The 24,493-nt window shown below is 39.5% G+C and overlaps 1 protein-coding gene across 10 annotated transcripts in view; it reads left to right on the forward strand.

The window, feature by feature from the left end:
* The window catches only part of ATXN7L1 (ataxin 7 like 1), a 115,417-nt gene that overhangs the window by 74,159 nt on the left and 16,765 nt on the right, over nucleotides 1–24,493 (forward strand). For 6 of the 10 annotated variants that reach the window (XM_082757079.1, XM_082757080.1, XM_082757078.1 and 3 more), the window contains 4 exons: nucleotides 8,258–8,480; nucleotides 16,541–16,824; nucleotides 21,564–21,646; nucleotides 22,509–22,765. In XM_082757079.1, coding sequence (XP_082613205.1) covers nucleotides 8,258–8,480; nucleotides 16,541–16,824; nucleotides 21,564–21,646; nucleotides 22,509–22,765 — 847 coding nt within the window. Of the gene's footprint in view, nucleotides 1–1,525; nucleotides 2,232–2,570; nucleotides 2,661–6,062; nucleotides 6,083–7,932; nucleotides 7,952–8,257; nucleotides 8,481–16,540; nucleotides 16,825–21,563; nucleotides 21,647–22,508; nucleotides 22,766–24,493 lie in introns of those variants that run through there. The other 4 variants (XM_082757084.1, XM_082757085.1, XM_082757086.1 and 1 more) reach the window with 4 other exon arrangements.

The following is a 24,493-nucleotide window of genomic DNA, read 5'->3' on the forward strand; positions in this document are numbered from 1 at the left end:
TTGTAGGAGCTGAGCACCGCTCGTCTGATCAGTTTGGGTCTGAGTGTGGAGAAAATACGTGACACCTAACCCTGAGCTCCTTGTGGAGACTTGCCAGGCCACCTCAGCTGTCCCTCCGTACTCGTCTGTGGCTATCTTAACTACCAAAAGAAGTGTTGTTTTCTCTCTGCTTAGATTAAGCAAAACATTGAAGAGGTAGAAGTACAAATTTTCTGTAATAGTCTTATTACAGGGGCAACATCTGATGAGTTCCTGAAACATTAATGTATATAAATTATTTTGTAAATATCATTGAAGATGGAGGTAGGTAAAATATTCCGGGGTATCTCTGAAAAATACAAGTAAATGAATAAAAATGGGTATCAGCAAATGACCTTGAGTGTAAAAGATCTGCCTTAGGCCCAATAAAGGGCTCTGCTACACGGTATGAAGCGTGAGGGAGCAGCGATACCAAATTTTCCTCTTTTTGCAACAGTCTGGAGTAAAATTATTCCCCAGATTCTTTGGGGAGTGAATAAATGAGTTGCTTTTAAATTTATATTTCTAGTAAACTAGCGTGCCGTTCCTAACGTTATGTTTAATATTGGAATACAACGTTTAGTTACATCCAATAAATATCCTAACTAAAGATTTCTCTTCACGTACACAGATCACCCACAAAATTCTTACTTGTCTGTGGTGCTGCCTTTGCCTGAAAGGGAAGTACTATTGCTTGACAACTTCGTAGGTTAGGGCTGGTAGTATATTTCCCTGATCTGAGAGCAAAAGTATTACCACCACTGGAAATATTATCACCACTGGTCAGCAGGTAATAAAATAGCGCAAGAGGATGGTGAGGGCTGTCCTTATGGCATAAGCGCAGGGCACGAGGTGTAAGATGCACTCACCCCACACCCTCCCAGGGAATTCGGGATGTCTCTCAGATTTCGTGTTGGGCTACCAGGGCATCTCTTCCAGCAGAACTGGAAATTTCCATGCCTAAGCTCTCCTTGCTTTTCTGTAGTAGAGTGTCACGCAAAAAAACAGTGTGTGCCCGTGATTCACTTGCTCTGTTAGCTCTTTTTTTTGCCCAGGGATTTTTGGTCTTTCTGAGCTGAGGAGAGCGTGTAAATTGTGATAGAAAAACAGGTGGCTTTCCTGCAGTGTCAGGTGGCAAATAGTGATTGCACGTAGAGAATTGTGCCTCCAAAATCTCCAACGTCTTTTTTTTTTTTAAGCAAGTTAATATCCTAAATCATTAGTATCCCCTTTTAGAGCCGAAGAAATAGGCCTTGGCACCAGCATTAAATCTAGGTCTCCTAACGGCGTGACGTGAGGAGTGACATTGTCACCAGGACGAGGTATTGACTCTTCCATCCTTTTCCTGGCTCTCTCATACACCAGCAGGGCCTTGGAGCTTCAGCTTTAGATCTCAAAATACTCGCAAAGAAGCAAGCAAGTAGCCAGCAGCTTCGTTTCACATTCAGCGTAATTAATCCCGCCATCTGAAGCTTTTGTGTGCCGTGGTGGAGGTCTGTTCGACCCTTCCTCTTTTGTTTTTTTAATGCTTTATACCAAAAAGAAATAAGTGTTCTGGGAAATGCTGAGTGTTTTTTATGGAATTTGGCCATTTTTAAGAAATTTAGCCACTTTGGAGTAATTTAGTGTTATTCTAGAGATTAATCCTGCTGTCTCATCTGTAACTACCCTTGGAAAAGCTCAAGGCATTCTTCCCTAAATAAAAGATGTTTCAGCAAAACAGCAGGTTTGCCCTGCTCCCTTAGACGTAAACACCCTAGAAAAAGAAAGAAAAAAAGAAAAGAGTGTCTTCTGATAAAAGGCTGTGCTTCTTGTCGCTTTTAATGTTGCACTTTGGTTCACTTCTGCAGTTCCTTGGGCTGGATCAACAATTCGGGAGGAAAAAAAAAAAAAAAAAAAAAAGAAAAAGGCACGCAGCCGCTTTCAGGGCTTGTTGTCCTTGGCACGGGCTCAGCTCTGGTGTCCAACTGGTAGGACCTGAAACTTGGTGCTTAACAAGTGCCGGGAGTCAAAACAGGCGGTGTGCGCGCGAGCGCCCGTGGGGTGTTCGCTGCGGCAGGTCGCCCGCCCGCTTCTTGCCGTGCGCAGAATGCCTGCTCGCGCCGCTGCCTTCCTCTGACGGCATCTGTGGCAATGGGAATCGCTTCACGTTCCAAAAGTACATGTTTACAGTCGTCGTAGAATCAGATTAAGTTGGCAGCCTGCTCCTCGCTGTAAGTGGCTCGGTTTACATTTCTTCTCCTCGCAGGATGTTTTGCATAATTTTGCTGATCCTACTCCGTCGGAGGCTTTTGGGAAATGGAGAACCGTTTTCGTGGGTTTATGTCAGAAAGCGAGGCTTGTGTTTATTGTAAATAAACACGAGCGGAACGGCGGTTATTTTAGCACTTGATAATTTCCCAATTATGTCATTTGACCTGGAATGAAGCTCGCAATTGTCAAGCTGCGTTTTGTGCAGCGGATCGGTGCTGGGGTTTGAGTTGGCAGTTTATTTCCTTTGTCAGTTTACAAGAAGTATCAAAATGAAACTGACTGTGCCGTTTCCTTTACAGTGCACGGTGCAAGGAGGGAGGAACGGTTTGCGGATATAATTTCCAAACTTTTTCAGCTGGACTCGGAGTAGTATTTTGTCCAAAAAGCTGGTAAAGTTGTCCTTCGGTCTTGCAACGTTCTGCTGTAGTTTGTTAGCTTCAGATCGGAGTTTATTTTTAGTTAGCCTCACGTACTGGCTTTTGTTAGGTTGTTGTTTTTTTTTTTTTTTTTTAGACTGTGGCTGCAAAATGAAAGTGCTTACAAGGTGTTTATGAACTCTTGTTATGAACCAGCTGCCAGTTACTGCAGGATGACACATTTCTGCAAGTAGTCTACTTGTTCAATTTTCTGGTGGCTGATCGTAGCTTTTCGGGCATGTGTGGTTGTTGTTTTTTTTCTGTTTGGGTTTTATTAGAATTAATGCCAAGTGCATTTTTAAACTTTGAACTGGGATCAGTACAAGGTGGAAGGTTTCACTTTACTGTTTGCTGAAATTGTAAGTATACATTGCTCAACTGAGCACGGCGAAGGGCTGTGTAACAAAGCACCTCAGGATATACTGTAAATAGCAAAACTGCAACTCGTGCATAGGTGGTGTCTGCTGTTACCATAAGTAACACGGTCATCAACAAGGCGGGTGTACTGCTGGGACACAATCACGCTGTGGAGTAGATACTAAATTTCATTAACATCTGCTTATTGTAAATAGGGAACAATAAATGGTATTCGTGGTGGGTAAAGGGCACTCAGATTTGAAGGTTTATGCTGTTTTAAATACTACAAGCTTGAGCGTTGTGATGAACATAAGCTTTTAAGGAGTTTTATTTCAACTAAATCTGTTTATTAACAGCAAATAACTTACATTTCTGGGTGTTAGCAATTATGTTTTGCTTGTTTTTTCCAAATGTAGTACCAAGCTGTAATCCCTCACGCCGGGTCACTGAGTTACTCATGGGTCAACTTAAAACTGATTTTGCTGTAGGCCTCTTGTATGCAGGAAGTAGGATCGTGCTGAACGAGAATTATGTTTCGAAATGACTGTTGCTGACAAAGTTCTAGTGTGCTCTTCTGTCAACGACAGAGGGATTTTTTTTGAAGTACCTGCAAAAAATACTGAAAGACCAAAGGCGTATCTGTCTCTGCGCTCAAGCTGTCTCATGACTTCTTTCCTTTGCAGTCTTCTAAGTCTCGCCAGCGGATGAGACGCTTACTGTGGGCAAAAGCTGTTCACTTGATTTGATGAATGTTGAGTAGAGCATGTTGGGTAAGAATGGATTTAGGTGGAATATACTGTGCATGGTATTTGTTGGTAGTCCAAATTGGAGAAATCTGTGGTTTCAGTATCATAAAAAGGTCTTCTCTGGGTGCATTACTGCTGCAGTGCACCTAGAAATATGCGGTTGGCATAATTTACCAGCAATGTATTTAATGTTGTGTTGTTGTATTTAAGGTTTGCTGAGAGCTAAGGGGGTGTTGCATCTTTCATAAGGGATAGTCGAGGCAAAAATTAAAGAAAATGCAGTCTACTTCAAAACGTGTTTTGCCTCTTTTCCCACACACTATTTGTAGATCTGGAGATCATGTTGCCTTCCTATTGCTTTGCTTTTTTGCTTATGATTAGAAGGAGATGTGGCGTTTCCTGCAAAACAGCTGCTAGTATTCCCCGGTGGCCAGTCAAAGAGGATCCAGTGGAATTACAGATTCAAAGACAGACCTAGAGGACTTTGGCAGCTGCAGCAAAGGTTTGGGGAAAGGTAGGGGACTGCGTTCTGTAGGATGCAGGAAGGAGGAGTTGAAACTGAGTGCAAGGGCAGGGGAGAGAAGCTCTGGAGATTCAGGGACTGTTAAGTCTCCAACAACATAAGGACTTCACATCTAGCAAACAATTCAGATTTGGCTGAGAAAGTTGGACTGCGTCCATGTTTCCATAGGACATGGAGAATCTCCTGGAAAAGTTTAAGATCGTTCGCAATGCTACTGATGCAGAGTTGGCGAGGTGTGGTAGGACGGTCTGTAGCGTTGAGCTTTTGGGCACTAACCAGAAGAAACGACCGGTATCGATCTGCGATCAATTCTTCAGAAAGCGCCGTGAATTCAGGGCGAGCGTGTTAAACTTCTGCGATTCCTGTCGTTAATACATTAACTGTTTGACAGCACGAGTCACATGTTGCTTGTCAGTTGCTGCAGTGGCTGCTCTGAGACAGCTGAGAGGTTGCAGAAGGATTAATGCGGTAAAGAGGATTGCAACTTTGATTGTGCTCTCTCTGTTCTTTGGATTTGACAGCAACTGCTATTTGGGAAGAAAACAGAATGTGTGTTGTTATTTTTGAGGAGCACAAGCGTAGTTGGAAGTATTCAGATTAACTGGAAGAGTTGGGGGCATTTTTCATATTTTAAACTTGAACACATTCACAGCACTGTAAGCTTCTGCAGAAACTGAAATGGGTGTAAAACTTGGGTCAGTGTTCTAGGAGCGGTGACTGGATTTCTAGTTGTCTTGCAGGACTTTTTTATTATTTTTAGGGGCAAAAACTTTCATCCTACTTTCTGTTCGTGTATAACCAGTGACTCTGCCATTTGTTCAAGTAAACAGGGACAGATACGTCCACAGCTGTGTGTGTGTGAGTTCATCTGCCCTGCTAGATCTAATTCATCTATGTAGAAACTGCAGATGAGTGTAGAAGCTTCTACATGGATGGCTAGTTATGTTCTGGATGTGCTAGCACGTGAATATTTGACTTGATAATATCTATCTGATGTGCAAATGTCTTTTATTCACCTATTAATTTACTAATTAGGCCGAGTAACAGCAGATTAATAATGTAATAAGTAAAATATTAATAGACAAATTAGTAGAAATTTTTAAAGAACAGATGTGACTGGGAAATTTAGTTTGATAAAGAAGCACCGCACAGAAACAGGAGCTCCTGCAATAATAGCCCTTATCCTAACAGCTCTTGCGAAGAAATCTATCAATATTTAGCTATGATTTATGCCCCCACCATCAGGATTTTCTATGAGGTTTCACACCTTTGGCAAGCCCAACCTCCTGCCGCAGTGTCTGCCCAGCTTAAAGAATTGCTTTCTGCCGCCTTTCGAGGAGTTTCTCCTCCAGCACTCCTCTGCAGCCCTCCTGGTAAGGTGCTGCTGCCCACACTAAGGCGATGTTACCTTGCATGAGTAACCTTGTCGATTTTTCCCTGTCGTAGTGGTGTCCGACACTATCAACAGTTGTGCGGCCCCGGCTATTTATGTTCTTCCTGCTGTGTGACTTTAGAGGGGTCACAATTTCCATTTTGCATATAGGAAATTTCAAGAGAAGCTGAGTAACACTGCTAATTCACAAAGTATCAGAGGCTCTCTGAAGCGCAGAGGGCTTTCTGTAGTTGTGCTTTGGGGGAAGAATGGAGCTGGAGGAGATGAGAGGAAACACCACATTTAGCAGTCAGTTCTGATCGCAACACTGACCACCAATCTGGCACACTGAGATAAAATATAGAATCTTCTGAGCTTTTCCTTCCCTATCTTACAGGTAAACGTTTATTTAAAATAGTGGGATGCACTTATTGTATTTTCTTATTACTGCTATGCCTCTTCTACTACTTTATGTTACATTGTTTAAAAAAATGTTAATGTAGTGTTTGGCTCTGGGGAATTAATGAACTGAAAAAATCGTCTTGGAAAGAACACCAAATGTTCAGCTTTGGTGTTTTTTTTAAAAATGCAGTGTAAGGTGACTCTTAAAAAAAATAACCTGCTGTGGCATGTGATACTTAGATGACTTTTAAATATAATTTTAGATGGTCAGTATCTTGAATGTCTGTCTTTCCGGAAGATTAATTTTAATATCAGAGTAGTGTATTTCACTTCCAAATATATCCTTAGGGATGATATCAAAGATATGGTTTACTCGAGGGCAGTCAGTCTGGAGAAAAGCAGAAGCTATGGTGAAGATTTGGGTAGTGATTGATCCAGAATTTATAGAATCTGTATCTGAGGAGTGTGTTGTTGTTTTTTTTTCCAAAGTTTCACCAATGTCACTTGGTTTTCTTGGTTACACAGCAGTTCCTTTTCATTAGCCCTCAAGTAATTAACGGTAAAAGTGCAGATTTTTATTAATCTAATTTAAACTGATTAAATAGTTGCCGAGAAGGCTGGTAAACCTGAACACAGCAGCGATTATTTAACTAAATGAATAATCTGTGAATAGAACTGCACTTCAGAGACAGACGCGTAGCTCACATGGCTGTTCACACAAACGTGGAGTGAAATGAATGTAAATTAATTACATCCTGCTGAGGACTTCTGGAGGCAGGGACTGTACACGGAGCTGTGTGGCCGGGTGAAAACCAACAAACGATGGTTGCCATTCGGGGTTGAGGAGAGCTTCTTGCACTGAAAATAATTATGGAAGTTTTGTTCTTCGGTTACAGGAGAATCGTGAGGGAATTTCAGCATTTGTAGTTAAAGCTGTGAATGTATGGAGATCTGGAAGTGCTGGGCTTTGATGGAAAATCCTTTGTTTAGCCACTGGAGATGTAGTAAAACAGTTTGAAATACTCCTCGTAGATTTTTTTAAGCGTTTCTCTTTGTTCTTGAGGTATTCGCCTATTGCAAATTAATCATGGATGAATCCCTCTGCTGCTGGCAAGTTTTTACTTGCGGACATGCCTGACAAATTGTCGTGTTTTGATTCTCTGTGGGAAAATTTTTCTTCGTTATCCTTGAACTACCAAAGCAGCAAGCGCCGGGTTTGGGATGTGACCACAAACCCATGGAGCAGCAGGTTGCTGATGCTTCCCCAGCCCTCTCGGAGAGCAACACCCAGCACTCTTCAGCTTCAGTGCTGAAGGCTTTGGACTAGGAAAAATGATGTGTATTGAAGGGGAGAGTCGCCTTGGGGACGCTCTGGGTCAGTTTTTAGGCCGTATTGCTGTGTCTGGTGGCTGTGCCCATGGCCTAGCGCTGTGTGGGCCTGGTCGGCCGCTGACTGGAAACCACTTCTCCCCAGGAAACATCTTTATTCCGAAGCAAATGGCTGTAGTATCAGGAGTAGAACATGTAGATTGGAATATTAGTAATATTAGTGACTAAACACAAACAATTTCTCTGACGGCTGCCTGTCCTGAAGCCTGTTGCCCTGCTGCGGGGCCAGCACGGCCAGGAGGCCCCTCAGTTTCAGCTACCACTCAGTCTTCCTCATGTTGTCCTTACAGCTTCCCATTAAACTGGAGCAAGGCAGTCCTGAGGTAAACTGCCCAGTAACCAGGTCACATGGATCTGCCATGAGCCCGGATAGAAGCAGTCTCCTGTCTATCAGGGTGTATTTCACTGAGTCATCTGGGCTGGTGCTGCATATCTGAAGGAGCTGGGACACCCAGGGTAGCTCACACAGGTGCTGGTGGGTACCTGGTGCTTGAGCAACAGTTTGAGATTTCGTAGTGAAATTTTCTGGGAGATATGTGTTGCTAGTTAGCATTTGTTGTGCTCTGTTTACATTGTTCAGGGCACTTTACAGAGTTGATTTTGTTTAATTATCTTTTGGCATGATTACATTCGCTACAGTAATGAACTGGTAATCATTCTTTGGATTGATTAAATCATTGTAACTAGAATAGAGAGGAACAATTTCCTCTTTTTTTTTTTTTTTTTTTTTTTTAATGTTAGGCTATGAAATGTTGTTAAGTATATTATTTTTCCATTACAGAACGAAGACACGGTTCAATGTGTAAACCTTCCCCTTCTCCAGCTTCTCCAGCCTGTAATTCCAGGACATCCCTAGTACAGATGAAACCGAAATCCTGTATCAGCGGCCATAACCCTGTCAGCAGCAACTCAAAGCCATTCAAAACGCCCAAAGACAATCTACTTACCTCCAGTAGCAAACAGCACACAGTCTTTCCTTCAAAAGTATCAAGGGATAAACCATGGTAAGTGCCAAAAGAACAGTTAGTTGAGCCGTTGGCGTTCAAAAAATCAGTATCTATATATACATTTCACAATTGCCAAAAAAAAAAAGTCTATTTTTATCTTTTCTAAGTTTGCCTTTTAAGCCTCTACATTTCTTAAGGGAGAAAATTGGGATGTCTTTTAAATATACGTATATATATATATGTGAACAGGAAAAAGGACTGATTTACTCTTGTGATGTTCCATCAAATGTCTGCCTTTCTGAGATGCATATAGTAAGTGAGATGTTGAGTCAGTTTGCTATCTTCAAGGTCCATCTGCCTTTACAGTATCAGCCCTTAAAACCAATGCTTTTAAATAGATAATTTTTGTAAAGTTCTTAACATTGTTTTAGTTCATGTTCATGAAAACTTACTGGTTATAGTCATTTATCTTCAGTGGCAGCTGCCATTGGAGCTCATTCTGCTTTTTGATAATGTGTGCTGCTTTATAAGAAGACAGAAGAATATTCCAGCTGCAAAAATCACTTTTTTTTTTTTTTTTTTTGGAGTCTTGCATCACGTACTGTGATAGATAAACACATCTAGGCTTGAGACTGACAGGTTCATCCTCCCATGACTGTGATGATAGCAGCAGAGTTGCAAAGACGTAAAAGAGAGCAGAACTGGGTCACTGTTTTATCCCTTAAGAAACTGATATTTAGTTATCTACAGAAAAGATGCTTAGTGATTAGGTCACTAGGTTGGTGACTCAGGAGATTTGGGTTCAGTTCCTGCTTCTACACAGGCTACTGTTACAATTCAGTTTCCTCAGCTTCAGTTCCGTTTCTGTGAATGTGAGATAAAAGGACTTCCTTTTTCTTTTCCTCAAGCTTTATCTACTTACAAATGGGAAGGATACTTATATAATATGCAGTATCTAGCATAAGAGGGTCATGATTTTAGGTAGCATTTCTGGACACAACTGCCTTAAAGCAGTAAATAAACCATTCACCGGTGAGACAAAACATAAACTCCTAGTATGTTAAAATAGTAGCTCATGTTTTCTGCCTGAAACATACACTCCTTGGCATGAGTTCGAAGACTGCAGCATCTGCCTAGCCATAGAATTTACCTTGCACTGGAATAAACCTAGTCAATATCTAATCTTCCTGTAAGTCAGAACCCACCATTTCTATAAATGTGATGAATGTTGTGGACAATTACGGTATATAATTCTGAAAACACAAATTTTGGATGTTTAGACTACACACACACACATGAGATACGGGCTATTTTAGTTAACATCTAAGTGCCTCCTTTACTATTAAAAAAAAAAAAAAACACTCTTGCTTGAATAGTGGCCTTTTATTGTGAATGTTAAAAAGAGGAATGAACATTTTTATTTTAAATCTAATTAAAAGAAATTCAGAAAGGTCTTCAGAGTATTAATTCTACAAACCTGTTACCCGTTTTTAAAGACAGCAATTTCTGTATCTATGTTTCAGCCTGCTAACTGAATCTAAACAGTATCCTCCGTTTTGGCAACAGATGGCTTTCTGTCAGTAAAAGCTGAAAGGGAACAAAATATCCATTTTCACCAACCCTTTTTCCCATTATTGGGAACATCCCAAACATCTACTGATGATTAAGAAGTTAGATTTAGTTGTTTAAAACTGTTGTACTGACTTGTTAATTATTTGGCAATTAATATGTCAGTAGTTCTACTTTGTGAATTACCAAATTCTTGCAGCTCTGCAAGGAGATAACACTGTGGTTCTGTTTACCAGGGGAAAATGAGGCATCTACTGGTTAAAGATACTGTAATCATCACACAACAGATCACTGACAGTCCGAATTGGGCATCGGTAAACTTGTCTTTCAGAGTGTAGTGTCAAGTGCCGTAGATTACATGATTTCTTAGAGAATAAAATCAGTCTGATAATCATCACAGTTTATAGTGAGATGTTAACAAACAGTTTGTTCCTGTTCCATTAGTGGATTGTCATTTTTATTTAGAATTCTAGGAATTATTCAGCAGATCTGTTTTTTTTTTTTTTTTAAAGGAGAAATTACTTGTAAATATAAATCTTATCTTAAAAAAGAATTACATTTTCCATTCACCATTCTGTACAAGGCATAGAACTTCACCCACTTATCTTTTAGAAAGACATACTGAATTGACACAAATTTGTCTCAAAAAATATGCACAGAATTCATCATGTATCCATGCGTTACAGCTTATCGTCATCTGAAGCTTCCAGTTATTCAGTGCTTTTGTCCGTTACATTGCAGTAATTATGAGACACCACAAATACATAGGTTAGCTTCATTCAGGAGCCGTATCACTTGTAATGAGTGCTTTCCAGACCTGGAATAACCTTTATTGCACTTAGCTGATTCCTTCACATTTTTTTCAGTCTCTCTTTTAATTTTTAGATGCTATATTTATAGCAGTGTTTCAGAAATGGCCTCTGCGACAGCATGGCCCAGTAGATCTCTGTTGGCATGCCTGCCTGCATGTAGACCCAGCTCTTCTGTTAATTCACTATTGATTTGCTTGAGTCATCATCTTAAGCATTGACCCAGCAGCTCGTTTTCTTCACATCCATGTCCTGAGACGTGCTGCAGCGGTTCAGAGGACTCCTCAGCTAATGCTTTAGAAGGCGTGATCAGAATGCTCAGGTGAAAGAGAGCTGCGATTGTTGCATTTTTGTCTCTGCTGTTTTAATCCTTGCCTTCTTGTAGCTGGAATGTGAGAGATTACTGTGAATACATCATCCAGAAATACCTCTCGGCTCTGATTTTTTTCCTGTCTCTCTCTAGCATCGTTGCTATTAATACAGCAGTGCGCAGAGACCGGAGCGGTTGCTGGAGCACGACTGCACTGTGCGCAAGATAAACGTGAACCAGGGTTTTCTGGAGCTTGCAGTTGAGGTTGTAGGAGACACAGCAAACAGGTAGAAAATAGAAAAAGGCAACAAATAAGTTAATTGTTAGTGATAACAATAATAATGAACATGAGATGGTGATCCATAAAAACAGCCCAGATACCATTTGTAAAAAGTGTTCTGGTGCCAAGGAGGTGACAGTTGACTCATCTCTCCACTTGAGCTGATCCTGTCTCTGGTCATCCCTCCTCGCCTCACGACACAGTTTGCTCCCCTCTCCTCAGAGGAACTGCACCTCTGGGGTCCATGGGCCCCACTGCAGGGGCCTGGAGCTCCTGGCTCCTCCCTGGATGCCTGAAGGACACCACTTCACCTTCCCAGCACTGCCCTGATGCTGCGGGATGTTCATTTCCCTGCACCATGCTCCTGAGGCAGTGTAAGACCACGGTGAAGTGTTAAAGCCAGCTAGCCCTGCGATCCCAGCTGAAGCAAGTCTCCTTGACCTCCCTCCGTGAGGATTAGCTGCTGCCTGCCAGAAATTCTGAAAATAAAGGAAATGAAACAGAAATTTTGTAGTTTTCATCGACATGTAGGGAATTTATGGTCTTTTTGTAGTAAGATGACAAAGGTATACCTGTGTGTAACCACTTACGGTTTGTAATGTCACTTACAGGAATCTTTTAACCATCTTTTAGTCTTTATTTCTTTGTGTTTAAGAAACGCCTTTGTACACAGAAAAGATGAGGAAGTGAAGCTTGTCAAGAAATTCTAATGCAACATGGAATTGTGAACAAAATTCAAAAGAGTTAACTTGAGCCATATATTCTAATCACTGCATCAAAAATACTTTCTTACACCTAGAGGCAATCCCAGAAATAAAAAATGGAAGTGTTTTACATTTGTAAATGTTTCTGAATTTTATTTCCTATAAAAACAAATTAAAAAAAAAAAAGAGTTGAACAGGTAGCTAAGACTTTAGAATTAATATGGCTATGAATGACCAAAAAAAAAACACAGCAAAATTACATGATAGCAAGGGAAAATTATTTAATAAAGCCTGAAGAAAGGGAAGTGTAGGTAATAAGGAGATAGGAGTGCCAGTATTGTGACATACTATAACTATTTTTCTTGCTTGGGAATGACTTGACAAGTAATGACTTGGAACTGAAAGAAATTATCACAAGTTACTGAGGAGGGAAATACAGTCTTGTTTCAGGAGTTTGTCACAGGCTCCACTGAAGGAGTTACTATTTACTGTCTATTTAAGAACATGAGAAAACAGGGAAATCAGTTACCTTATCTAAAAAAGAGAATGAGGTTTTGAAGCCTGTGATGATAAAGCACTTTCTGTAGCCCTCAGATATATTCATAGGCTTCTCTGGTTCCTTTCTAATTCATCAACATCAGTATTGAACACTGGTCAGCAAAACTGGGAGACGTACCAATATAACTGAGGAGATGAGAAAAGTAAATCTGCTCCTAAATCTTGTTTGCTATATCCTTTTCTTTTAATGTCAGCACAATACAGTAAAAGCTCATATTGTTTATCCACTGACCACTAAATATTTTTGTCTGTATTTCCAGTATGTTTTCTCCCCATATTTTACTGTACACTGAATAGCTCCTTTCTTCATGTATAACTTTACATTTGATTCTATTTTTTGAATGAATGCATTTCACCAAACATCCCATGCTAATTTTTATAACTTCTTTTGTCTGTCACGGTTTCCCTCAATCCTAATTCCATCAGCAAATGTCACCGACAGGAATCCAGTGTTTGTTTCTAAATGCCAGTGAAGTTTTCAATCGTGTCAGACTGGGTTATGATGGCTAAGAAGTCCCACTAGCAACACCCTCATTGGAATCTCTGAAAACTAGTTTTTGATTTTTGTTTGTTTAACATGTGCTTTTAAAGTGTTTTTATTTTATAATGCATTCCAAGAGTTGGAATTTTCACAGTTATCTTTGTCAGCTTAACTGGTAACCTCACCAGAAAGTGAAAACAGATTTCTTTTGCTTTTCAGTACAACCATATGAACAAATTGTTTATCAGTTTGTTATTGTTAGCTTTTCCATTATTCTTTCCAAGACCTTCCAGTGTGGGTTTTTGGTGTGAATATAACATCAGCACTAGGCTGTCTTCCCTAAGTTGCCAGATATTCCAAGATGCAGTTAGAAATTAATGTGCAGACATCAGATATCTCTTCAGCTCTGTTGGAACTCATGGCCATGTTGTCCAGCTTTGCTTATTTAAAAAAAAAAATCTGATTTTTCAGCTAGCATTTTACAGTTACTGAAGGAATCAAAAACCATCTTTTTGTGATCGAGGTGCATTATCCTGCTTCATTCTTAGTATAGAAAAAATACTGAACATTTTTGCTATTTTGCATGCTAATAAATATTTTACTGACCATTAGGTAAATACTGCTGTTATTGTTAGTTTCCTTTGTAAAAAGGAGGAGGAGAACAACCTGTCTTTAATGAATACAAATTTTTCTCCACATATCTGTGGCGATCTTCTGTACCCCCACTACTCTCATTTTCACTGATTGCCATGTGCCCTTCCTCTTCTTGTGTTTGTTGCATGTCTGCTTTCAGCCATTATCTTTACTAAATTTGAGTAGGCTCTTTGTGCAGAAAATTGTTTTTTATATGTAGTAAATAGATTAAGGAGATTTTTTAAAATCTAATGAACTTTATGAATAAATCCTTAATTTTCAATCAAAAAATGGTTTGGACAAAGAACTCTCTTGAAGCATCAAGTACAAATATGGGCGTTTGATGTATTTAGCTTTTTAGTCCTTAGCAGTTAATCACGGTTGTTGGTCCTGTGCAGCTTCCAGATTGCAGTTCAGCTATCAATTCATCTTTATTTGTTATGCTGACATGAAATTAGAGTTCCTTAATGTTGAGTGTAGTTCCCACTGACACTAAGAGAAGTGATCATTTGTAATTTCTAAGATCTCCAAAAACTTATGGTAGACTACCAGGAGTCATATAGAATGGCCATCTTAAAATACGAGAATGTTTTTATTTTCATCAACATTGCAGTGAAATGCGTAACAAGTAATTACACCTATTCTCAAGCTTGACTTGTTGGTCTGGAAAAAAACTGAAGCAAAACCCAAAGCCTCCCTTTGGTTTTGTTCATTTTCACAGTGAGCACCCACACGTACTCTAGGACTTAGGGTTCTGCACACCGCAAAGCAGATAAACTTTTTCTAAATTACCCACATTTAGCTACTAGAACAGAGAAGATACTGGACTCTATCACTGTGTCATCAGTACTTTGAATTAAGACAAACCTTATAAATGGCATGAACATTTGTTCAGCTCTATTATACATGTATATGTGTATATATATAGTTTCTGTGTAGTAAAACTACTTGATCTAGAGTAAAGAAATTCTCCCATTTTTATTAAATTTAATTGTCAGCAGCTTAAAAGCAAAAATAAATAAATCCTCACCCTAAGACGTTATAATTTATATCTGTCATTTAACTTAGTAAATTCAGAGCAGGTTAAAAAAGTTACCAGAGGATCAAGTCCTCTTATCATAGCTTCATGATTGCTTTTTTATTGAAGTACTTAAGCAATTCTGGTTTTATGAGTAAGTTGAGTTGTTTTCCATACTGGCCAACACTGTGCATCTCACTGTAGTTGGTTCTGTATTCTGACCACCTGACTTGCATGTTTATGATACCACAGGATAAGGAAGTTTTATGTAAGTTAATTCCAGCTGCAGGACGTGTCTTGGTGCCTGCAGCTTAATTTTTATTTTATATACCTGTTGTTTGTCATTGTTGATACATTTTTCTTTATTAAAATATCCTTAGACTAAAACTAAACAACTTTACGCTCTAGGAGAGTCCACTCCAGCCACATACACTGCACTTCCTGATTAGCATCTTCAGCAGCCAACAGGAAACAGGTTTTGTAGGATCCCATGAAGGTCAGGACTTGAGTGATTTTGGCCCCTGCTTCTAGTGCTTCTGTAGGGCATCCCATGGAGGATGTCCTGCCAAAGCCATCTTTTTCTGATCGTAGCAACTTCCTACCTGCTAACCATTCCTCACATAGCAAGGTGACGTTTTTCAGACACAAAAGACTGGAATTATGTGGAATTTATGAATGGCAAGAAACCCCAAAGGGTTCAGTGAGGTACAGACAGGCAACTGCTGCCTGTCTTGGGGCACTGACGGCAGTGTGTACTTTGGCAAGAAACTCCACTTGTAGCCTCTAGAGAAACCGTGGCTTAAAGCTCTGAGCATTTAGGCTTTTAAATTAAATATGTATTTTTAAATTAATGTTTTCTTTCTGGGTTTGTTTCAGTAAGGAGGGGTAATTAGAATTTTAATTGGTAGGCTAACACATCCAGTTTGGGGGTTGCTTGGAAGATTGAAAGCAGCGACTATTGTTGAATATTTCCTCATGCAGATATGACTCAGAAATATTGTTATAATTTTGGATTTAAAAATGACTCGCGTTAATCTTTTTTGCTACCAAATTCAGAATGTAACTTCTGTTAGCATCACAAATAATGCTGTTGCAGTAGTTAAATTAGGTGAAGTTAGTTACTGCAGAGCTTATTCTGAAAAGGGGCAACCAAGGTAATAATTATAGTGGGGATTTCCATTCATACATTCACAAGATTTTATTAAAAACAGTGCTCAATTCATCAAGCATGGTGATACTTTTAAAGGGATCGCTGTTAAGACTGCTATACTCAAAATGTCTTTTCTCCTTGTTCCCAGAATTTATATGTCATTTACACACTTTCGAGCAAATGAATTATTTTTGTGTTTGTTTAAACTGCAAATATTGTTAGCACACTCCTTCTGTGTCATGGTGAGTTTAGCATGGCATACACACACCCGATACATGTTGGTGTTAATGGCATGAGACCATGGATGTAAGGGGACGTGTTTTGCTAGGCACCGAGGAATCATTTTGTTTATGAATAGTAAGGAAATGTATATTTAAAAATGAAAAGCTTTATTTGCATAATTCTTTACATTACCAGGCTCTACAGATGGCTGGTTTTGTAAAGATTTGATTGAACAAAAGTAGCCAATAACTGTAGTAAGTTTTCCATTTTGGTCTGAAGATGTTTTACTTGCAACAAAATCTTTTTATCTGTGGAAGGGAGTTAATGAACTGTGAATCTGTGATACAGAAAACGCAACTTGAAGATTTTTCTTGGTTTTGCAGTGTTCCTGTTCCAGTAGTCAGTCTAGAGAAAATTCCTAATCTAGTGAAGGCAGATGGTGCCAACGTTAAAATGAATTCTGCAACCACTACCACCATCACCTCCTCCTCAGCCTCTTCATCCACCATACCTGCTCCAACCTTGGTCAAATCTGGTTTGACGTCTAAATCAGTGCCGCCGTCACCAGAAAAGATTCTGAACGGCAAAGGAATTATAGCTCCTTCAATAGACAAGAAACACCAAAATGGCACTAAAAGCAGTAACAAGCCTTACAAAAGACTTTCAGGTGAGTAGCGTCGTGGTTTGCTTTTTGATGTAGTCCATCTTTCTTCATTTATCTTTCTGTGGCTCAGACATAAGGTACTAATAAACTGCTGTAGCCTGTTTTTGTTTTGATTTTTCTGCTGTAAGATGCTTGTTTACATATATGAAAAAGAAAGCTTTCAAACTCCTAGCACGTGTAAACTATTTTCAAAATGCATGTTCCATTTAGCTTAAATGTGGAGTGTCTTAGTCTATTTTTTCAATTGGCCAACAAGTCAAATGTAAAATTTTAAGGAAGAAAACTCATTAAAACAGAAAGGTAGAAAGCTTCTTCCATCGATTATATAATACCAGTTTGTCTACAGCAAAAGATAATATGCCTGGGTTGAGTGACTATACTATGGTCATGACCACGTTGAGCAGCTGAGGACATTGCATTATCCGCCAGGTCATAACTTTATTTAACAGTCATTTTTCTTGATAGTGAACACTGGAAAATTCCAGGAATGTACGGGGAATGCTGGGGGAATCCTAAATGTCATAATTTTCCTCCTCCACTTCTACCTCTGCGATTCACGTGTGGGTGAAGTAAGAAGATGGTAGCGCAGGGATCTTGATCTTTTTGAGGCAGAGAGGGCAGTGAGGCTGAGGGACTGGCATCTCAAATGGAAATGCTCTGGCTGGCCTTAGGCAGTATGGCACTGAGGAGATCCCTGTGCAGATTTACCAGTCAAGCACAGAACAGCACAGGGGGGCAGGTCGGGAGGTTGCCATCTGCTGGAGGAAGATTTTTTTTTCCACAGAGCTCCCCAGAGGCAACCCATGCCAGCTGTTGGGCAGCGTGTAAGTAATTTGTCCTCTAAAGCCAAAAACATATTTTTGTTTCGAATAAAAGGGGGGAAATAAAGTGTTTTGAGGGATATACCGTTTAAAGCAAAAGCAACTGATTCAATTTGACTGCTTTAGAAGCTGTGCAGGGTCTATTCATCTGCTGGCAGTGCTTTGTGATTTGGGCAGCAACTCCCTGTGTGTACTGAAAGGCTAATTCTGCTAATGGCAGCACGATCCGCATTAGATCGTCTGCTTGCAGAGTTGGTTCATACAATTTCCAAATGTGCACAAGCTCTGAATCAAGTGGAAGTGTACAAGAAAAATGCTTTCATTTCCAGTTAATGAGTGTGTCCTATTTTTGACAGAATATCAGTTTTATTTTTTCCATTTTCTCCAAGTTGGCAGTTAGCTCTTTGGTACTGCATCCGTGGCTTGATTCCAGACCAGTGAGAGGTGTTTGCTAGGGCTGTGTGTGGTATGGAAGAATGCCATCGCCTTCAAGGATTCAGCACACTGATTGCTTTCTTAACTAGTTAAAGGTGGCAAGTAAGAAAATGGAGCAGTTGTTCATGATAGCATTAAAAAAAAAAGGCAAAAGTGGCTGGTTCGGCTTTTATAACTTACTCTTTACTTGCTAAGATCCAATTTGTTGCTTGTTTTAAACCATTATTTCATTTAATGCTCTATGGGCTTAATTTAGCCGATCGATTCAGATCGATTCTTACTTGGGTAGTTGAAATTGATACTTATTTTCTTCATGTCACCATGTACCTCTGCAGCGCTGTAGGAGATACTTGCTCCTTCTTTGTACAAGTGCTTGCTGAAATATGCTCATAAAGGAGAATCATTTTTGTATCATTCCTTTAGCTTCCATGTCGTGTGTGGAGGTGACTCCATCATTATTCTGTCTCTAAGCTATCACTCATGATTTCTTCCAGGATAGGGAAAGTTTCAGTGGTGGAAATTTCCAAGTAGGCTGGGGCTCTGCGCAGGACTATCTGAGCACTCTGACAGGCATTGGTTTACTTTTAGATGGCTAACAAATGCGCAAAACCGATACTTGCAGTAAAGTTTCTTTATCATTATCAGATTTTAAATCCATTAAATCTTGCTTGTGCTGTCCCATGTGTTCGTGCAGCAAGGCAATAAATCAGTGATGATGCAAAGAACAAAAGTTCTGTGAGCCCTGTAAATTAATTGTCTGTAGATTGTGTGTCACTCTGATGGATCCTGCTACACTGAAGGGCATAAAGCCTGAGAAAAAGAGCTTGGAGGGTCAAGAAGATGATCGTTTTAGTTAGACCATAAATTATATTCTTTTCACACTAAAAGGAGAAGCTGCCTGGGGATTTAGGTTTCCCTGTCCTCTGCCATGCAGGGGTGCAGCTGTTAATTTTTGAAGACTCTTTATAGGTCTGGTTTACATCTGTTTTCCTTCCTTTTTAGCAACCTCCACTTTCTCTCATACCATTTCCCTTCCTGTGGCTGAAGGTTTATTTTTGCTTGGTTGGTGTTTTTTTTGTTTTGTGTTTTGTTTTTTTGTTGTTGTTGTTGTTGTTGTTGTTGTTGTTGTTGTTTTTTACTTTGCTGAGAGCTGGTGGTTGTTTGGGTGATGAATGAACCTGCCCTCTTTTCAGGAGCACTGTCGGTGAGCGAGGGGAGTCAGCTCGTGGACCCACAAAAGACAGTCTGTAGCTGCCCAGCACAAGTGGATCAGTGTTCCCTGGTAGCAAACTGGGAAAAAACAACCCCACGTATTTAAATTTTCCTTAGTTCTTGTTCTCTTTGGGGTAAAACTAAAAAACACAGATGCCCGGTTTAAGCTTTATTTAAGAATATCTGTGCTGTTTCAAACAGGAGTGTGACCTTCCTTCTGTATGTGAAGCTACAATGCTCCTTGCTCTGGCCACCAAAAGGAAGTGAAACCCATTCTGGAGAAACAGCTTTCTCAAGCTGGGCATGTGCACAGGAATCTACACAATTCCTAATACAAAAGTAGACAGAAGCTGTATTTAATCACTGACAAGAAGGTGAAAATCTTCATTTAAAGTGTTGCCCAAGCCAGGCGTATTTGTAGCTACGTTTCTTGTTCATGACTCCTCGGGAGCAGCCACATAAGCTTCACTCAGGAGAAGTGGTTTCCTGTTTGTTTAATACTTGGTGTTCCTCAGAGCAAGCACGTTATTTTGCTGATCAGTAGGTGGCAGAGGCTTCCACTTCTTGTGCTTGTAGTCCATTACACGCTTAGCTTTTACCTCTGTATGGTTTTCTGAAATCTCTCTTTCCTACAATCAATCTCCAAAGTCTTGCTTGGCCAGGACACAAATTGCAGTCTGGCTGTTCCCAAAATTCTTGATTTTTGCAGTATGTTTCCACGTTGGTCCAACACAGCCCAATTTTGTGTCTTCCAGAATACATTGCACAGCCCTGCCACTGCCTTCAGGACTGATTTTTCATTAGAAGGCACGTTTATAAATCCATATAGTTTGTTTAGGGTTTTTGTGTGTTTTCTGGGGTTTTGGCAGGTGATTCAGATAAGAACTCATACACTTGAAAACCAGGAGTAATTAACTCCTTCAACCTGAACATGCATTTTCATCCATTAAATAGGAAAAATGTTTATCATACTTAGTTGTACACAGACCACTTTACTCTTCCTGTTGACCTGTAGAAGCCACAGAAACTACAACTGCGTGTGACAGATTTCAGACCATTTTTTTAGGTTTCACCAAAAAAATAGCATTAGCTATATTTTTCAAGCTCAGTTTTTGGTATCTTTCTGCTAGTAGGCCAATAACATAACCTTTTATTTGATGTTTGCTTTATCATTTGTAAGTCCATATATATTAGAATACATATAACTGCTAGTAATTTTGCTGTCGGAAGACAAGAATTACCTTCTGTAGGCTACTTGGCCTCAAATTTCTTCTTCCAGCTGTTCCACTTGCTGTATGGTGTCCTAGCATTATAGCATAGCTGGGAATTGCTGTCTTCATCTTAGCTCTGATTCTGTTTGTTTATTTATAAGGAACATTTAAGTACTCGGATTAATTGTTGCATTTAAGCATAGGATAATTATTTTTATCTGAATATAACACAGCTGTAGATTTAAAAATGATTTTGACAAATAGTTTATATCCCAGTATCAAACAAAAGCAAACCATTCTGCCAATTAAAACACACTGTGTCTAGGAATATAAAGATAACGGGAGGTTTAAGGTGGCATCAAATAAAAATTCTATGTCTGTAGATTTGTTACAGCTCTATAGTGCAAAACATAAAACTATATTAATATAACTTAAAGGAGGTGACTCTATCTGTGGTATATAAATACTAAAATATTAATGACAATGAAATATGCAAATATAGCACATTAAATATTAAATGCACGCCTAATGTTAATCATCAGTAGAACTCAAATGAGACTTTTTTTCATAATCGCTGCAAACTTTAAGCTCCTTGCTGCCATTGACTTAGGGAAATAAGAACTAACATGCGCTTTTTTTTTTTTTTTTTAACACTTCCTGAAAATGAGACAGATTTAGATAAATTTTGTTTTTAAAATGTCACCAGTAATCTCGTGTTTACATTTTAGGCACCGCTGGTTGTTTTTCAGGGTTTCTGAGTAAGTCAAAGTAATGTGTAAAGCACTTACAGTATTTAGTCTGTGTGTGTCGGAGTCGATCTCAAAGGCTAGATTTGCAAGTGCTGCATTTCGAGGCCTCACAGGCAGCCAGTGTTAGAGAGGGAACTGAACTCACCACTTTTTGGCTTGGTCCCGCGTTTAGACCACTGTGTTGAGTACAGCTTTGTAAGCAGACTTACTCCTGTGAAGTCTGTGATTGAAATCCTGCAAATATGGTTGCTCCGGTTAAAATTCCTGAAATAATCTGCTTTTTTCTCCTTTTTTCCTCCACCCTCATCAAACAGAAAGAGAATTTGACCCAAATAAACACTGTGGAGTACTGGATCCTGAAACAAAGAAACCTTGCACAAGATCGCTCACCTGCAAGGTATTTTTCTTAGAAGATAAAATATCAGATGCTTTGTTATAGTTTAAATCCTACCACAGTAGTTTGAGAGGTCATACCTGCTCCTGTCTTACAGACAATGGGTATGGTATTCAGACGCTGTTTTCAGGTAATTCTTTTGAGTAATTCTGTTTCTTTGAATCAGAGCATCTGCATTATTCCACTGATGTTTCTAGAAAGATGTTTGTTTTTCTTTCCTTGTCATCTCGTTATAAAAAAAGCATTAATGTTTCATGTAGGAGCTCTAGAGTTATTTTAAATACTCTCTTTTTAGCTCACATATGCAAAAATGTTGAAGTATAGTCACTTTTTAGTGAAAATATAACGTGATTTTCATATGATAAATTACACGGAGGCTGACTTCTGGTAATAATAAGCCTCATGTTAAAAAGAAGCAACAAAGTAAGATGTTGATAATGAACGTTTGTATGTGTATGTGCTGCCTGTGGGTAGAGACAATCAATTACATTTGCTTAAAAATGTATTCCCATTTTTCAATCCAATGAAATCAGTTTTTCATTGTAAGTTAAGAGCTGCGGTGACGTTACTTCTTAATATTTTACAATTATTGGAATTATGCTTTCTGTGCTGGAAAGGGGAAGTCAATAGAGTCTATTATGAAGATTGTTGCAGAAGTAGTTTTAGCCTCGATGTGGCATTTCTTAAGAATTGCTTCATAATTTATCAAAGATAATGTGGAATAACAGCTTTATTTCCATAACTGTGGCTAAAGTTGTTTGAAGTAGATTTTTATCTTGTAGAGAGTTGTGGTGTATCGGAAGTATAGAGGACTCATAAACAATGTCATGCACACACAAATGCTTTTTAACCACCCTATTTTTAGACTCATTCACTTAATCATCGACGAGCAGTTCCAGGCCGTAAAAAACAGTTTGACATCCTTCTAGCTGAACACAAAGCTCGATCCAGGGAAAAAGAAGTCGCAAAAGACAAAGAGCATCCACCGTCTGCAAGGGAAAGCTATCAGAGCCAGCCCACACCAGCACAAGACTCTCTGTCAGGATCCTCAGTGAACTCTGGGCAAGAATCTAAAGTAACATCTCCTGCAAAATCTAGACCACCAAATTCTGTACTTCCGAGGTAAGCAGTTCTCCAGCGTGAAGTGTTGCATTCTGAAGTTGCTGTTAGAAATGTACTAGTCTTTTATACAGGCTATGTTATAAATATTCGGTGTTTGGGCTATTGCATGATAAAACATACATTAATTATAAGAATTTCTCTTAGCAGTAAAAAAATAGAGTATACTTGTATTAACCTGAATTTGTCCACAGTAGCCTGTTGTCTGGTTGGGCATGGCGTAAGGAGCGGTGTCCATCCGCTGCTCTGAACCTTGGACTAGCAGCATTTTTTGTATAAGATGGCCAGTAATGATCAAGACCGTTTCTGACACATTTGGAAATAAAAATATATTTACGTTAATTTATTTTAAGTTTGGGTAAACCTGCATGGTGCCAGGAGTTGGACTAGATGATCCTTATGGGTCCCTTCCAACTCGGGATATTGTATGATCCTATGATTATATATATTGGAGTACTGGTGGCAAACTTCAGCATGTTTACATAGAAATTTTCTCTGCAAATAATTCACCGATTACATCAATAGAATGTCCTTCAAAGAAAGGTATGATTTCATGTATATGACGGTGTAAGCAGCTAATTCTTATAACTTGAGATTTGAAACTGCCTGTAGCACATCTTTCCTCATTTCAAAGATTTTTTCGTTTAAAGGACAAGGACAGGCTTCGGAAAGACAGTGTGAACTTCCAAAAATGTCCCTTTAGAAAAACTGCCACGAGGTATTGGAGCTACTGAATTCTCCTTACCCTCTGGCAAACTTTCCCATGTGCTTTGGTTGGCTGCTGGTTTTTGGAGTGTGTTTTTTGTTTTTTTTTTTACACTCGTTTGGACTGGGATAGATGGAGCTAAGATCCTTGGTTTTGTTTCATATTTCATATTTTGTTTGTTTCATATTTCAGTTCTTTGCAAAAGCCTTGGTCAGGATTGGGTGCCCATTTTGGGGCTTTTGTACAAAGTCCGTATTTCCAAGTGATTTTTAGTTGTACTTGCTATCTCGAGTTTTAAAAACAGACATTTCCTATGTTTTCTCTATGTTCATCATGTCATAATGCAATTTTGTTTGTACAACAACAGAGGTGGGTCTGACAGGGCTTGGAGTGAATGAAAGAATACACTTAGGTAAACTGGTGAGAACTCAGCATAATCTCTGTTAAAAGAGTGACCTACGCCATCCTCACATGTAGAGGAGTGCAGAGGGACAGGCAGACAGTTTTTTGGTAGGTGTTCCGGAAACAAAACTGGGATGTGATTCAGTGAGAGTCAGCTGAAGAAACTGCAAAGAAAGGTAGTGGTACACGAGGAGAAGGATTCTAGCAGTCATGCATTGTGTTTGTACAATTTATACTTCTGTTTCTGCTACAGCTGCTCTGTTGTGTCATCTTTTCTGTTTTTGCAAGCAGCTGTGCCAGGGAAAAGCCTTGCTACCTCTCTGCTGGGAGTCAGCAAGCCTGCTGCTCTGGTGCTGGCAAGGGTTATGTGAGTGCTGCCTGCTCTGCGGAGGCAAAGTTGTCTGGTTTCACTGAAAGTGACTTGGCTTGACCTGGCCAGCTTTTCCCGAAGGCTAAAGAGCACTCGCACAATGAATTCCAATGAATGCAACAGTGACTGCAGCAGCAGTTTCTAGCTGATGGATGTTGTCAAGCAGCCCCTGCTCTGTTCAGAAGAGAGCGCCTGTCTGCGGGTCTAGTGGCTGATAGCATAAATTCACTAGGTTGAAGAAGGCTGGCTGGAT

The sequence above is a fragment of the Aythya marila genome (assembly GCF_965140915.1).
Source record: "Aythya marila genome assembly, chromosome: 1".
Lineage (NCBI taxonomy): Eukaryota > Metazoa > Chordata > Aves > Anseriformes > Anatidae > Aythya > Aythya marila.